The sequence below is a fragment of the Ciconia boyciana genome, chromosome 10 (assembly GCF_034638445.1).
Source record: "Ciconia boyciana chromosome 10, ASM3463844v1, whole genome shotgun sequence".
Lineage (NCBI taxonomy): Eukaryota > Metazoa > Chordata > Aves > Ciconiiformes > Ciconiidae > Ciconia > Ciconia boyciana.
In genome coordinates this window covers 8,957,253-8,974,146 of record NC_132943.1, presented here as the reverse complement: position 1 = coordinate 8,974,146, position 16,894 = coordinate 8,957,253, and the positions used below count along the sequence as shown (strand labels likewise).

The 16,894-nt window shown below is 38.3% G+C and overlaps 1 protein-coding gene across 18 annotated transcripts in view; it reads right to left on the bottom strand.

Annotated features, from left to right (window-relative positions):
- The window catches only part of NCKAP5 (NCK associated protein 5), a 400,045-nt gene that overhangs the window by 96,666 nt on the left and 286,485 nt on the right, over positions 1–16,894 (bottom strand). For all 18 annotated transcript variants that reach the window (XR_012044260.1, XR_012044259.1, XR_012044258.1 and 15 more), the window contains 2 exons: positions 8,913–8,981; positions 1,946–1,984 (listed from right to left, as the gene is read on the bottom strand). Coding sequence is in view for 14 of the 18 variants with exons in the window: in XM_072873993.1 (XP_072730094.1) it covers positions 1,946–1,984; positions 8,913–8,981 (108 nt within the window). In the remaining 4 variants the exon portion in view is untranslated. The remainder of the gene's footprint in view (positions 1–1,945; positions 1,985–8,912; positions 8,982–16,894) is intronic.

Sequence of the window (16,894 nt, the reverse complement as noted above, 5' to 3'; positions counted from 1 at the left end):
CAGGTCACCTGGACATCTCTGTCTTCAGGGCAGGATACCCAAGAGCAGACTCAATGGGATCAGAACATCTCCCTGTGCATCTCTTAATCTATCCAGAATGTCATAAAATTGATTCACAAAAAATCTGCCCAGTAAGGAGCTGAGAAGGGTACCCAGCCCTCTCCCTGATGTGCAGCTGGCCAAATGCAACCTTCTGCACCTATTTACCATTCACTTAGGTGCAGATGTTTATGGGTGCGGATGTTTGTCTATCCTACTGTCAGGGCACACTCCCCAGTTTTAGGAGTTTAGTTGGCAGAGTTCAAGGTCATCTTGTTCAAGTCTGAGCCACGCAGCAGCCACCTTGCAGCTACGCCCACACCCAGCCTCCTGCCTCCTTGATCCTGAGCTGTGTCCTGACCCCCTGGCTTGGCTTCGCTCGGACCTGCCTCCTCCCCATGGACTTGCCCAGCGAACACGGGACTGAGGCTGACCCTGATCAGTGCCTCCAGGCCTGACCCTGACACTTGATGCTTAGCATCCTGCCTGCCCTGCTGTCACCCTCAGTCTCTGCTCACCATCTTTGTGGGGGTGTTCTGCTGTTCTGAATGATGTCCATAATGGAGGCTTTGGAGCCAGTCTCCAAAATCTATTCCAATACTTTGCTATATTTGCATCTAGAAAGATTTGGGTGTATGGCAGAGGTTTTTGATTATCTTAACTTGGTGTTTCTTGCTGCATTTTAAGAACATTATTTCTTGTCCTGTCATTCAGTGTCGACAAAACAGTTTATATTCTTCTTTGCACTATCTGCACTAAAAGACTGTATTTATGTCTCTTTCAGACTTGCCTTTTTAAAGCTAAATGATCCAACGAATTTCATAATGCCACATTCATCAAGTGGTCTAGATCTCACAAAGGATCATTTCATTAATATTGAAGGGTTCATAGCTTATTATTATAGATCTTTATATTTTGTTTGTCTTTCCTTCCCACCCAAATGACATCATGGAATCATGTTCAACTCAAAGACCACTTCTTTGTAGAATTGTCTTACCAGTTATTCCCTGTCCTCTCCGGGCAGCTGATTATTTCTGCTTATATGTATTACCTTGCTTTTCTCTCTGTTTAATTTCATCTTACTTTTTGCCCAGATCACTTCTTCATTTTAGCAAGCTAATTTTTAATTTTACTCCTCCCACTAGGTTCTATCTGAAACAACCACACTTCATATCCAACCATTTGGAGTGTGAATGCAAACTTTAGACATGACTTGATCCAGAACTGACCTTTATAGAAGCCATAGTGAATCTTTTCATTCTGCCAGGTTTGCAATCATGCTGTAAGAATTTTGCCTGTGCAGTACTTCCCTTGCTTACCCAGGAGAATGGAGCAGGAGGACATCAAAAGTTTTTTTTAAGACAAAATAGACGTTCTCTATTGCTGGTTCCCAGCCCACAAGTAGAGTAGCCGAATCCCCCTTCTATACATGGAGCCTTCTCTTTTACTCAGGGAAGCACAGGCTCACACCAGGAAGTCTTTCCTTCCACTGAATGTGAGTGAGCATGACAGCTATTGACACGCACTGTAATTTATCTGTTTTACGTTCTACAGGAATCGACTGTGGGAGCAACGTAACTTGTTATGGATAGGGAATGGAAAAATCACCATCTGGAGGAAGGATTTTCAGTTGCTATTGTCTCAATATAGGTAAACAATAAAAATTGGATATGGGTCCTATACAATCAAGCCTTAAAGATGTACAGTCTCACGGATTTTTATTCACTTGGATTACACAAAACTTGACTTTGGGCCTGACGTAATTGGGAGCCTTGGTAATTGGCAGCCTTGGTAATTAAATGTGTGAACATCGTTTTAAAAATGTATACTATATAAGAATATATATCTCTCAAACAAACCATCTGCAAGCTTTAAGTTATACCACAATACCCAAACCACAACTTACCTTTTGAGTAAGTAGAGCCTGAACAACCTGATTAGCTACCTGAAATAAATAAATAAAATACTTTAAGTATGTTATCATGTGTGTTTATACATAACAATACCTTCTTTTGTGGCTTTACACTCCACTTTCCATCTACAACCGCCACCAATTCTAGTGTTTTCATTATTTACTAGTATTTTCATGATAATATTAGCAAGAATATAGGAAATGCACGTTAACTAATTCTATCCTAGACCTCATTATAAACAAACGTATATTGTATCAATTGCAGTATGACATGATGGACATTTGGCTAACTTCTGCCATCTCTTCTTTGGACTAGATTAAAATTTCACAGTCCTGTATGCAGCTGGCGTGCATCAGCACGGATTGACTGCATTCACTAGAGCTGATTTTTACCAGCCGAGGATGGAGTCCTGAATGTTTTCATGAAGTTTAATTGTTTCTTGATTCAATATTGACAAAATGGTACATCTATCATGACAAGCAGAAACCATAAAGTGCCACAGAAAATTAAAGTACCTACTGTCATCGCAATGTGGTTGCAAGGCATTCACACCACATAGCATAATTGACTTGAATGAGATTACACACCATTGATTAGTAGAACTATGTATTCAACAGGGAATTTTTGAAGTTACTTATTTTATACATCCGTTCTAATTTGTCTTTACCAGCAGGCATAGGGGCAGGGAAGGGGAATACGGAGGGACAGAAAGAGGGACTGAGATAAGATTTTCTGTTGATGATGTCTAACTTTTATCTTACGTTTCTAATGCAATTTAAAACTATATATGCATATGTTATCACACAATGTGTTTGCCTATATTTTTGCTCTTGCATTTAGGCAGAGCAACTAGAAATCTCACTCTGTGCAAAAAGAGACAGTAGTTATGATTTCTGGTTTGGTTTTGGCTTTCAGAAATTACAGTAAAGATCTAGGCAAATTATGCCAATAATTACTATTTGCCATTACTCTTGGCAAACTAAAGAAAAAACCCCACACCATTGATGTGAACTGAGTTCTGAGAAAAGAGTTGAAGCTAATTCATTTCTGTAAATAATTCAATTCTGTTAGATCCAAAAGTTACATTTGATTCATACTCTCATAAAATTGCCTAGTATCAATTTTTTTCTCCAAACTGGTCCCTAACTTAAGGCAGCCCGTGGAACATAATGGTCCCATAAAATAGCTCTATACATGATTTAACAGAAGACACAGACTAATATTAGAACAGTAATAACCAACAGAAGTAAATAAGTTACAGTTTTGAAAAACCATGTGCCTTGCCCTATAGGCTTTCAGGATCTGCATCCGACTGTGTTCCTTCTGGCATGTACTTTTAACATCTGTTTGCTCTACCTGAAAATTGAACAAACCGTATCAAATACATTATTTCTTTACTTTCTGACATGGAGTTACTTTACCAAGGAAGAACTAAAAGGTTCATTGAAATGTGTACTAGTCACTCACAACAGAATAGCCTACAAAATTACTCCTATAGCTTTTTTTTTTTTATGGGGGTGTTGGTTGATGAGAAGCTCAACATGACCCGGCCATGTGCACTTGCAGCCCAGAAGGCCAACCATATCCTGGGCTGCATCAAAAGAAGCATGGCCAGCAGGTCGAGGGAGGTGATTCTCCCCCTCTACTCTGCTCTGGTGAGACCCCACCTGCAGTACTGTGTTCAGCTCTGGGGCCCCCAACATAAGAACAACATGGAGCTGTTGGAGCAAGTCCAGAGGAGGGCCACGAAAAATGATCAGATGGCTGGAGCACCTCTCCTTTGAAGACAGGCTGAGACAGTTGGGGTTGTTCAGCCTGGAGAACAAAAGGCTCCGAGGAGACCTTATGGCAGCCTTCCAGTACCTGAAGGGGCCTACAAGAAAGCTGGAGAGGGACTTTTTACAAGGGCGTGTAGTGATAGGACAAGGGGTGATGGCTTTAAACTGAAAGAGGGTGGATTTAGATTAGATATAAGGAAGCAATTCTTCACTCTGAGGGTGGTGAGGCACTGGAACAGGTTGCCCAGAGAAGTTGTGGATGCCCCATCCCTGGAAGTGTTCAAGGCCAGGTTGGATGTGGCTTTGAGCAACCTGGTCTAGTGGAAGGTGTCCCTGCCCATGGCAGGGGGGTTGAAACTACGTGATCTTTAAGGTCCATTCCAACCCAAACCATTCTATGATTCTGTGATATATTGCACAGAAGAGTGTAAATGGCATAATCTTCCAAATGTGAAAAAACTGAACTTGCCGATGCATATGTGACAAGTTTTCCAGCTTTGAGTGTGTGAAGTTAGGAATCTAAATGAAAGTACCTGCCAGTGATCCATAGCTCCCATAGATCTCAATGAGATATGTAACTAGTTTCTTTACAAAATAAGGTATTTTATTCTAGTATCTAGCAACTTGGCAAACTGTGTTGCTATTACCATTCAAAGATTTTCAGGTCTGTATTCTTGGTTTCCATCAGGAACAGAGGTGGGAAGCCTTCAGTAAAATGTTCTGCAGTTACTAAAATTAATTTGGCAATCAATAACTGGAATCATATTGAAACTTTCGCATTTCAAATGAGGTTGCCACTCCTCTCCTACTGCAGTGATAGTGTCCAGATGGAAATAAACTCTAAGCTAGCAGATCTACTTAATTTTTACTTACAGGTATCAAGAGAGACCACGGATATGAATTAACAACATAAACCAGCACTACAAAATTGATAGTCACAACCACCAGAAACTGAAGAAACTGAGACTGTCGAAGGCAGAGGGACTGACTTCTGAGATGCAGAATATGTGAAATTCCCACCGATATGAGGCAGAACTGTGGCTCAATCCCGGTAAAAAGCAGGCTGTAAAATGACTTGACCTGTGATTCATGCAGTTAATCAAGGTGAAACAAGGAATAGAATAGAGATGGCCAGTTCTTTAGTCTGCTATTATGTAGAAGATGACACTGCTTGCCTTCACGCTGCCTGCCTTTCCTTTGAACTTAATAGCCAAGATCTTTAGGAGAGGTTTCCTTTTGTGGATTGCAATAAAAGAGATAAAAGACCCAGCTTCACTTTTTCCTTACACAAGTATGTTTACATATACATGTTATAAAGTGGTCTTAATAGAAAAGGTATAAAAGAATGAATCAAAGAAAAGAGACCCTAGTGTAACATCTATTATACCTTTTATAAGTACTGAGATTTTACACAGCTGCCTTTAACATATGGTTTCATACGCACAAAGACATTTCAAGTGTACTAAAATGAAAGGTCTTATATTTTATTCAAATCTTAAAAACAGAATGCCTTTTTAAGATAACTTTGTATTTTTGATCAGCTAATTCTTAAAACATCAGCAAAAATATCATCTACCCTAAGTTGCACAATTTCCTGCATGTAAGTATGGTGAAGCTTGACAGAATTCTCAGCTGGCACAGTGATGTGAATAAACGTGACATTACCACTTAGCAATAAACTGACAGCTGAATTCCAGGATAGGAAACTAGGATTAAGCATGTTAACCTCAAACCCCAAAGGTACAAGAAGACAATCCTGGTTTTTGCATTAAATTTTTCAGAGACAGAAAGATACATTTATGGAGTATTTCTGAAATTAAATGAGCTCTTTTCTTATTTATCAAGTACTGAAACATTTCAATGACACCTTCTTCCAAATACTGTTCTAAAGTTGTTTATATGTACCCTTCAGAGACGAACAATTACTTGAAAAATCAGTGAATATTTATTAAAATTCATAAAGGACTCACTTCAGCTTGACCCATATTCTTTTCAGATTTCATCTCTAAGATCATTTAAGTTTCATTGAATTTTACCATGAAAATGATTACAGAACATGCATTTTTAAGTCACAAGTGCAAGCATTCATGCAATATTAAATGTGAGACATTATATGAATGAAAAGAACTATGTAAATTCATTGATAAAAAAAGAAAAATTAGAGAAAATAATGGCAGGCATAGCTTTAAAAACTCAGCTCTGGTATTTTTTTGTCACACATAGACAGAAAAATCACGGTGGTTATTTTTACTGCCTTCATATGCAGCTTAATGGCCACCAACACCTCAGCAGAAAGCACACTGTGCATAGCAAGTGTCCTTAGCACATTGCTGTAGAGGCCTGAGGGACCAAGCAGGGACACTATTGGCAGGGTGGCCAGATTAAATGATGTTTGAGTGCCCTGAGCAGAGTTTGCCTGTGCCCAGGGGAGAGAAGCCGCAATCTGAGGATGCTCAATGATGAGTGAAAGATGGCAGCATTCTCCCAATAGTTATCAAACAATGTTCCCAACCTTCATTACCTCAAGGGCCTGTCAAGCATCCCAAACATGTAACTATCGAGAATGGCAAGATATTAGCTTTGGAGGTAAGCGCTCCTTGTGCGCTAATAAGGTAAGCGCTAATAAGCCCAGGAGAAGTTCAATACACTGATAACTAATTGGACTTCAGAGGCAAAACTAAAATAATGGTTGTAGTAAGCACTCAAATTTTTTGGTGGCAGGCTTAGCTGTCTCAGGTTTGGGTGTGATCACAGCCTTGTGTTCTCAGGAACATCTGTGTTCCTCCCTTTAAACCCATCAGGTCTCCCTGGGGCAAAATGGAGCTGCAGCACAGATGGATACATAGCTGTAGAGGATACGTCTGCTCCTAAAAACTGCTGAAGAAGTCCTGAAGCCCAAACTAGGGTAGGCCAGAAGGGATTTTCACCTTCAAGAAGTGGGGTTGGTGTAAGGTGAGTTACGAACAGAGGAAGCATCAGACTTAAAGTCTTAAAGGAAAGAAATTTTCAAGTGGAAGACTTTTTTTTCCCCCCTAAAAATATTTATAGAAAGCATTTTATTTTCTTAAGATCTCCAGTAAGAATCCCTGTTTGGAAAGGACTTTGTCACATACAACACATCCTCAGAAGACTCTGGTTAGAAGCGAAGGTTCTCACAATCATTGATTGGGTTATTCACTAATTACATTTATGTCTCACCTCCTATTCTCTTTATTGTTACTATAATGAAGTAGGATGAGAACATGCGATTTCTTGTGAAGCTCCACCAAGGGAATGTGCTCAGGTGGGTGCTAACCTGGAATTCCTGCAGAACTTACAATTATTAAATATGGGTTTGTTGCCTGAGTCACTGGTAACAACTTCCTCACCTCAGTGATCAGAAAGGATTAGGTCCGAGTTTGTGTCAGCTAAAGCAATGCTGGTTACAGTGCCACTGCCAAAGCATTGTGGGGGCTGAAAGGGGAAAGAGAAGAAAAAAGTGATACCAAGCCATGGGGAAGGACAAGAGAGGTCACTGCACACAAAACAGAAGACAAAAAAAGGAAGAAGATAAGCAAACAAAATATGAAGGAGGGAAGCACAAAAACACAGGTGATGAGAAGCACCTCCTGAAGAAGTTGACATAGTGGGAGAAGATGGATACAGCTTCCATATTATCCAGTGATAATATGGAAGAAGTGAAAACAGCCAACGTAATGTTGAAGATAATAAAGTTCAGAGCATTGTTTGATCTAATCATTTGATCTAATCATAAACTGCAACAGTGTGTATAAAACACAACCCTGCATCAGAAATCCATCATGTTATTGCAAACACAATAAAAATGTATCTTCTGTCCTTATAATCTGTATGGAGTGTTTTGCTGGAATGGACAATTATGGTGCTTTACTCATTTCCAAAATTAATTGTGGAGGCAGATTTTGCCCCAGACAATCAGAAAATAATTTTAAGTTAAGCTCTGTAATTTGAACTAAAGTTAGTAATTATATGGTAATTTCATCCTTATCACCAAGATATCCAAATATCATTCAAGTGTATGCTGAATGACTCAGGCCAATGCAGACCAAGGCTCTGCCGGTATGCCAGTGTCACAGAACAGACAGAGCATAACCTAGTGGGAAAGTGTATCTGCAAGTCTTTTACTCCAGCTCCCTGATAAAAATATGCGATAGTGGCAAAAGTGCGGATTTGCTGACGAAAATCTGCACTAAACTGGAGGCTTCTTGTACCAGAGCTGTATTGGTCATGCCAGTAATACTTCAGCAAATGCTGATTAAAAATTTAAAAAGCTGCCATGAAGACATGAATTGTCATCTGCTATGTGTGGTTTGCACACTCATGCACTCTTTTCTCAAAGGTACAGCTGAGATGCTGGTGTAGTTTTTGTTTTGTTTTGTTTGCATATTATCTAACTACCTATGCTACTATGCAATGTTATTATGGAACAGGTAAATGATTTCTACTAAGTAATGCTTCGAGCTACTAAAAGTCTTAAAACTATTTTAAGTTTTTGTGTATGCTGAAGAGACTTATTTCAGGATAAATGGGAGGAACAAGTAAGCATCAATATATACATGGAGAAAGCTGCATGCAATAGGAGATGCTAGACATTTCTGGAACAGTAAGCATTGCTGGAGTGCTCAGACAGTAACTGATGGGTGAATTATACTGTAGCTGTAACTGGAAGGTCTGATCAGAAGCTGAGCCATGTAGTAGAAGTGAGCCAACAGCTAGAAAAAACCCAGCATAAAAAGCTGTGTATGTAACCCTAAGGGGGAGCTGAGAGACTAAATTCTCTGGTTACAGAATATATTACATAGGAAAGCTGGGGGATTTTTGACGGAAGAAGCCACTGCCACCTGTTCCACTCTACAGAAAAGGAGTACATACAACCTAATAGGCACATTATAATTTTCTCCTCCTAATGAAACCAAACCAGTTCCAACTATTGGTCACAGGGTTATCAGCTTTTCTGTGAAGAGATGTGGACAAAATAGGATTTACAGCAGAGGTCATGGAGAACAATATCTATGACTGCCAGACACATGTTCTTGGAATTAATTAGAATGAGGTAATACTAGAAAATTGCAGAACAATGTCAACCTTATAAGAGAGGGAGAGATTAATTTCTATTCATTTTAATTATAGTACCAGGTAAGAACAACCTTTTTATCTACCTTACCTCATCAAGACATCTTTCATACTGTTCTCTCTGATTTTCATTTTCCAGAGCCAGTGCTGAATTCTCTGCCTACAGTAAAATAGAATAAATAAATAAATAAATATGTAAATTAATCAAAGGGTATCTTGTACTACATGACAATTCATAAAAATTCTCAGGGCGCTTACTTTGTATACTTCTTTAAGATCCAGAATAAAAAGCACCATACAATTTATTTTGCCACAAGTTGCTATTTCGAGTAAAAACAGAAGCGACATTTGTTTATGAGATTATTCACACCATGCATTACAATTTACAACAATATCAGAGCAGATATTCCAAGTATGCCCACAATCTCATCTTGTCAGGTGCAATAGAGTTGGCAATGAAACATTATAGAAGATATTGGTATACCTTATCTTCCTCCCCTTTTTCTGTTTAGAGTGAACTTGCTATCTGAGAAAGCCACTTGGAAGCAGAGGCAGCTACTATCAAAAGGAAACAAAAGGTAATCTTATGTAAACTTTTAACTGTGGCAGCTCTTCATAAGCCTGGTTTCTGCAGTGGATAACTCCAGATGCCCTGGTCACACTATAGCTAATTGGCAAATTACACCCCTTAACTGAACCAGATAAATTTATTAGTCTTTACTTATAAAACAATTCCTTTCATTTCAAGAGTGAGAGAGGTATTTTACTACACCTAAATGCAATCCTAAATTCAGAATTTTTTTCTCTCGCATATGTCAGTTTAAATATGATTTAAACTGTTTCCTGTATAGTAGTGCCTTTCATCTATCTTTAATTTCCATTACACTCATATTTTTGCATAGTGCAATCTTCAAAATGGCACAATCTGGTATGTAAATTACAGTAAATCAACGTGTTTTTCTATACATTATGACTTGACTTTAGGAATTCTTTCAGTATTGGAAAAGGAAAATCTCTAAAGTGTGCTGTATACAGTTGCATCAGAGCAAATTTCAACTAGTTTTCTCTTAAAGACTGAGAAACCAAAACAATATATAAAAATCCATGAGTTAAAACTGTCTCTAGAAACCTCTCTGCCTCCTATGCATAACTTCACATCACGTAACCATAACACCAAAATCAATGCATTCACATAATTACAACTATTATACAATTTACATTACTTGCTTCACTTTAACCTTCTGTCAACCTATAAAAGTTAAACAGATGCTGTTTCAGAAGAATTGTGGTTATACAAAGCAACAGTCATAAATATAGTTAACATTGGTAGTTTTAGAGAAAAAATTAATGTAATGTACTGTATGGGAAGATTCTACAGAAAGATGCACAGTTCTCTCTTCCTTGTTAAGAAAAGTCAATGATTCAACAAAACGAAAATCCCAAAGTCCAATAAATTGATTCATTAACAACAATTTTGAATTCAGCTAAATCCTAAAAATAAGATTAGGAAGAAAAAGTAAACATACATAATTATCCAGCATATTGAAAGAGAGTAAAGAATAAAAGGGAGGTCAGAAACAAGGGCATATAGAGTTTACTTATTTACAAGTCTAAAACAACTGTATGGAATCTGTGCTTTATCTTGAGGGTACAATCAAAGGCAGCAAAGGTGGTAAAATGCTCTGCATCATATTTTCACAATGTCACCTACCAATGGTTTCAACATATGGCTATAAAAAGTCTATGGGTGATCCTGCAGAGAGCACTGTGAGATGAGGCAGCAAAAAGTACAGATGCAGAAGTAAGTAGCAAAGTAGAAGCAGAAGCCGCAAAAGCAAAAGCAGTAGTAAGAAATCAGAAGCTGGAGGGTAAATAGTCCTCCATACCGAAGAGGCTATCATATACGGTTATCAGTTTGCTTTTATAGACACATTCTTGCAAACTGATTGATAAAAATGAAGAGACAATTGGTACATAAAAAAGTATTTCTATGAGTTAAAGGTTTTCAGATGCTTTCTCTGAGTATCACCCTAAAATGCCATCCAAAATAAATTCTTATCATAGAATCATAGAATGGCTTGGGTTGGAAGGGACCTTTACAGGTCATCTAGTCCAACCCCCCCGCAATAAGCAGGGGCATCTTCAACTAGATCAGGTTGCTCAGAGCCCCGTCCAACCTGACCTTGAATGTTTCCAGGGCATCTACCATGTCTCTGAGCAACCTATTCCAGTGTTTCACCACCCTCACTGTAACAAATTTCTTCCTTATATCTAGTCTGAGTCTACCCTCTTTTAGTTTAAAACCATACCCCCTTGTCCTGTTGCTACAAGCCCTACTAAAAAGTCTGTCCCCATCTTTCTTATAAGCCCTCTTTTAAGTACTGAAAGGCTGCAATAAGGTGTCCCTGGAGCCTTCTCTTCTTAGTGTTTTGAAGCAATCGTTAAAGGATTAGTCTGCACAGCCTTTAACTCACGCATGTTGGTATACCTACGGGTTTAATTTTTTTAATTTTCATTTTCACTAATGTAAAAATATATATTATGATTTTTATCCTAAAATAGTTAGGGCAGACTGCTCCCATATAGAGATGTCTAAAAGAACTACAACACATAGTTGTACTATACAAAATATCCAGAGAACTCCCCATATTTCTCCTACTCCATTTTGTTTGAATGCTGTGAGGCTTTAAAATGGAAACTAAGTCTTCTTGGATCTGTTAGCTGAATCTCTTTACAAATAGGCTACCAAAATTAGAAAACCTGAACTTGACAGCATTATAAATAAATGCTACATTTCCCCTCTTATCAAGCCACAGTGGAAACATCTGTATAATAAAACCCTTTTTCACACCACTGGCTTTGAAAGTGTAGTGAAAGGATGTAATGCAGTCAGTGTTAGCTTGACTTTTGTGCTTCTTGATTGCCAAGCAAATCATGCCTATTTATTTGGCATTTTTGTAATGAGGACTAGACTGTAAGGGAACACTTGACTGACTTTCTTAAGATCCTGTGCCATTTCCCACAACATGGGAAAACCAGTACTTGGTATACTAAATCACTCGATATTGCAACTGAATACATGATAATAATCCTCATTCCCCCAAAAGTATTCATTTGGAAAATTTGTAATAGCAATTGTGGTCTCAAAACCCTGCCTCCTAATCCAAACCTTCATTTATTTAACAGAAACCAGTGGGTTTTGATGATATTGTAAGTCTGCTCAATTTTTGCTCAGAGGGATCCGCCTACCTCCAGTATTGCATATTCTAGGCATCTTTTGCCAGTTAAGCAAAGTAGGTCTCCTTGGAGGAAACCACTATTACATTTTATTTTCATTTTTATTTTCAGGCCATACTTACAGTAGGCTAAGCTGCAATAAGAAGCCCATGCTTCTCACAGCATGAAAGCTATTGCACACTTGCAGGCACCCAGAGGCAGTGGTAGAGAAGCACTGACCCCTAATGCGGTCACTTCTCTCGTACATAACCTAGCAGGGGACTAGGCAGGAAAAAACCTAGATTACTGAGAACAGTACTCTCTTAGATATCAACTGATTTTTGTAGTGATTTCTAGTTTTAAGTATAGCCGTCCTCTAGGAATTTATGTATATTTTATGTTACACACAGAAATAAACCATCTCTGTCCCTCAGCCTCGCAAACGCTAAAAGTGATGCAGCCCAGCAAACTGCTGCAGACAAGTGACATTCAACGCCTGCCACCAGCGCCTACAGACAAGCATGTCTTTTCTTGGGGGGTCAGCTCTCAAAGCACAGTATCATTCAGTCAGCCAAAAATAACTGTGGCATAACTTACCATTAAATGAAACATTACATGTTGCTTTTTCATCATTATAGATTCAAGGATTCGACAAATGTCAAAACAGAGGTACTTCCTAGTTCCGATTTGGAAGAAAGTATTTTGCACAGGAGTCTCTCCAAACATTGGAAAATGTAAAGATTTCAATCATGACTTGGATAATGCTAAACAGCTTTCAACTGCCTTAATTAGAGACAACTTCATTCTGAATCGTGAGACTGAGTTTATGGAAAATCAATTTGAAAGTGAAAACTTCAGACTACTTTGTATAAAACAGAGGTTGCCTTGTATTAATACCATTGCTAAGATACAGTCATTACGAGAGACCTTGTCAACTCTAATTTTAATCCCTTTCTCAGGATGGAAAATATAGCCCTAGTAATAATGAAGATTATTTTCAGGTCAGATAAGAGCTTTCTCTCTCCTTCATAGATGTTGAAGAACACTGTATTTTCTCCTACAGGGCAGCTGTTTGCACTGTTTCATTCGAGACTAGTAACAGGCAGACTACATGCCTGATGCACTGTGGTCTAGTCCTGTTCCTGCTGAAGTCAATAAGAATCTGCCATTTATTTCCCATGTGTGCAGATGGAAGTCGGGTGCAACAAAATAAACTATATTTGTTTTCACATTACACAATGTTTCCTTAAAATTAATTAATTTTCCTTTGGGGCAAGAGGAAGTTCCTTGGTTCACAATGAATTGTTGTTCATGATGCTATAAAAGAAACAAGGAGACAGACGGCAGCCTTAGCATTTTTCATGTTTCTAAAAACGTGTTATATACTGGATCCGTAAAGGAAAGCCAATTAATTACAATTCTTAAAAAACCTTCTAAAATGGTCATGATAATTAGCTTTAGGATACCCTTAACACCAAAACACAAGAAGCATCCATTCGGGCAGTACAACCACCTAAACTTTCAATTCTTGTGAAAAAGTCTCTCTACCTGAAGTCTAAAATGCGTTTCAAATATATCTTTAATGTGCCAATATTTACTTTTTTGTTACTGAACAACAAAAGACACTACAGCTTTTTGCATCATAGGAAAAAAACAAATACAAGCCCCCCACCCCCTGCCCCAGAACAGAGGGAAATGTCTCCCAAAAAGTATTCATTATCAGAAGGCTCTGAGCCAAAGTGCTCTCCTGCTTTCCAGCTTACAGTCTTTTTTTCTGGGTTTATATGGTCAAAGCACGAGATCTCCCACCAGTCCCATTGTGCCGAATCTGAGAATTCTTTTGCGGTTCAGTCCTCACCTACGCTCATAGATCATGGCACCTTTCAGCTCAATAATAGCACCAGGCTACAAATAGCTGAAATAAATATACACTTAATAAATATATTCTTACATTGATACAGACATTTAGGATGATTTCTTTATTCTCTCCTCTTTGTTTTTAATGATTTTAGAGACGATTATTACAACAGGTTAAGGATTGTCTACTAACTATACTTTGTTCAACATTTACCTGTGTTTGGTAGAAGTGATAGACACATTCTCATGTCTGAGAATGTCATGAGACATCCACGTCTCCTGCAGATTTGCCTCTCTAAGTGGTACTTGAGAGGACAACTTTCACTTAACATCCTGCAAAAGCCATTTCTGTGTGCTTCTTGAAAGAGCGAAGTGAAGTGCTTAAATTATGTTTGAAAATAAGATTTGGATTTAACTATTTCCTGCTTTTTCCAAAAGCTTTAACTTTACCTTTCTGTGCCTTGATTTATTAAGTCAAGAGAACAGGAACATAATTTTGTTATCTAGCTAGCCTGTTCCAAAGTTTTATGAATTAGGATATATTTGGTGCACTCGGGTCTTTAAGTGAAGAATTATTTCATGTACCTGTTAGGAAGTCTTCAACAGACAATCCTCTACACTTTTATAACCACAATGAAACAAATTAAAACACTGAATTTTCTACTAGAAGGCATGAATAAAAGAGAAGCACAAACAAGGCAGTTTTCCTTACTCAACCATGGTAGAGTTGAGACAACACAAAAGGATGGGGGAGGAAGAGAGAAGAAAGGGGAAAGTAGTATGTATTTTGCACTAAGGGAAAAGGAGATCATGGAATCATAGAATGGATTGGGTTGGAAGGGACCCTTAAAGATCACCTAGTCCACCCCCCCTGCCATGGGCAGGAGATGAAGGTCTAAAGGTTGTATGTCAAGTTAGCACCTCACCATGCTTTGAAGGTATCATCAATAAAGGTCAAGAAGAACAAAGTTATGACAGTGAACTTTAAAATCCCTGACAGAATGCTACAACACCGGTTACTATGTGCACTTCTTTGTTATTCATACTAAACCATTTGTCCATTTATAGAAAGCTTTATTGATTTGCACAGACACTCATTTGTCATGCCTTGTGCAGTGTATTAATAGCTGTCCAAGCACTTCAAATGTGCTCAGCAATTTTTTCCTGCTTTCAGCCTCTGATTTTGTATATTTTTGTGGTCACAGCTTCATACAGCACACATGAGAGGTCAAAACCTAGGTCGAAGCCCGTTGTTGGTAAAGTAAGAAGTAATGTTGTTGTAATCTTTCTTAAGGTCTTTATGGCATTTTTTTGGTAAGCTGCCATTCTAGGAAGAGTTTACCACTTGAGCCATCTCCATATCTTTGGTCACATGAAACTCTTTGTATTATTCTGTCCATGTTACAGAGAAAATTTGTCCTTTGAAAGGCTAACCCAACAAATTGTCAGAGAAAAGTTTAACAGCATAGTTATGCTGGTTAGAAGTACTATAAATTACATTTGTGTTTTTAAATCAACATAATTATAGCAACAAAAGCCTTAATTTAACTCTAGCACTATGAAAGCATTTCCACTGGCCACTTTCCAGTGCCTTTTATGTTGCTATAGACAGCTCTTCGCTAGGAGTAAAATAGGAACTGCACTTCACAACCTGCCTGTCAACACTTGGATGTTTCCACCTTCTGTTTTACGCTTTCCACAATAGAGCAACACTGGAGCAACCACGGAGCTTCTCCCTGCTGAACTGCAGCCCATGTGCTACAGCTCTGCTCCCTGGCCACCCCATCCCCAGGACAGTAACTGAGACTGAAGAATGCTAGGTACTGATGAAGTAAGCAGTGAATGTAGCGGACTAATACTTTACAAAATACTACTGTATGCTTTTTCAAATGTCCTAGTCTTAACTATTTCTTCCACCTCATGGAGATAGGGGAAAAAACCCCAAAAGGACAAATTAGTGATATGACGACATCCAGGCTTCTCACCCTTGCTTCAAAACACATGGGCCCTTAGCCTTCTCAGTTGCACCATTTTCAGATTTTTTTTAGCATGATAAAATAGCCTATTCTCTTTAACCACACTTAAAACATTTGACACATTTTATCTGAAATAGTCAGTCAATGTTCAATTTAGATTCAGATAAAACATGGCATGAAAGTATCACATAGGCAATGTTAAATAATAAAATACAGAACCATACAAGGGTTAATTATAATTCTGTCTGCAAAAAGGCCATATTAAACCTTAGTGGGCAGTACCGGTAGGGATCATTCTTGCAATTCAAAATGTCAATAATACATTTTTGAATTCTTTACTGACACAAAAATATAGTGGCAGTAGAACAAGCCACCAACTGTTCTCGTAAGCAGTCTGTCTCACAGGCCATGCTATTCCATAGCTGTGCTACCAATAAAATGGTTTTGAAGCCTCATAGAGAGCAGTATAACCTTCTTCTTCTAATGTATGCTAGAAATCAGAAGATATTTATTCAACATCAGAAAGCTAACCACTTAAGATTATGTAAAAACTTGGGCTTTAATGTTCCTAACAAAAAGCAGCCCTTGGTCTGTGCAGCTGCATATGATGTTTTACAAATTATTGATGAGCTGATTCATGTATTTAAACATGAACTTACATTGGAAATTATGTAACAGCTTTAAAAATTGTATGGATTTCGTGTTGCCAGAGATCAGAAAACAGAATTTGCTAGTTTATCTGCAGATCTGCAGCAGATCGCAGGGACGGACTCCTACCCAGGGTCCCACCCAGGGCTCACAACCACAGAGCTCTTTTCCTGTCTGTGTTTCCCAGTTCCCACAAGAAGAAACAAAGGGTGCTTGACCTAAACGATGAAGCCTCCTTTTTGAAAGAAGGGGATAACTAGAATTTAATCCTTCAAATCTACTTATACTGGATAAACATATGAACTTAGGAGTTGAATAAAACAAACCAAAACCAAATGAGATTCACACACTGCTGATGAGACTGTCTCCTAAAAAT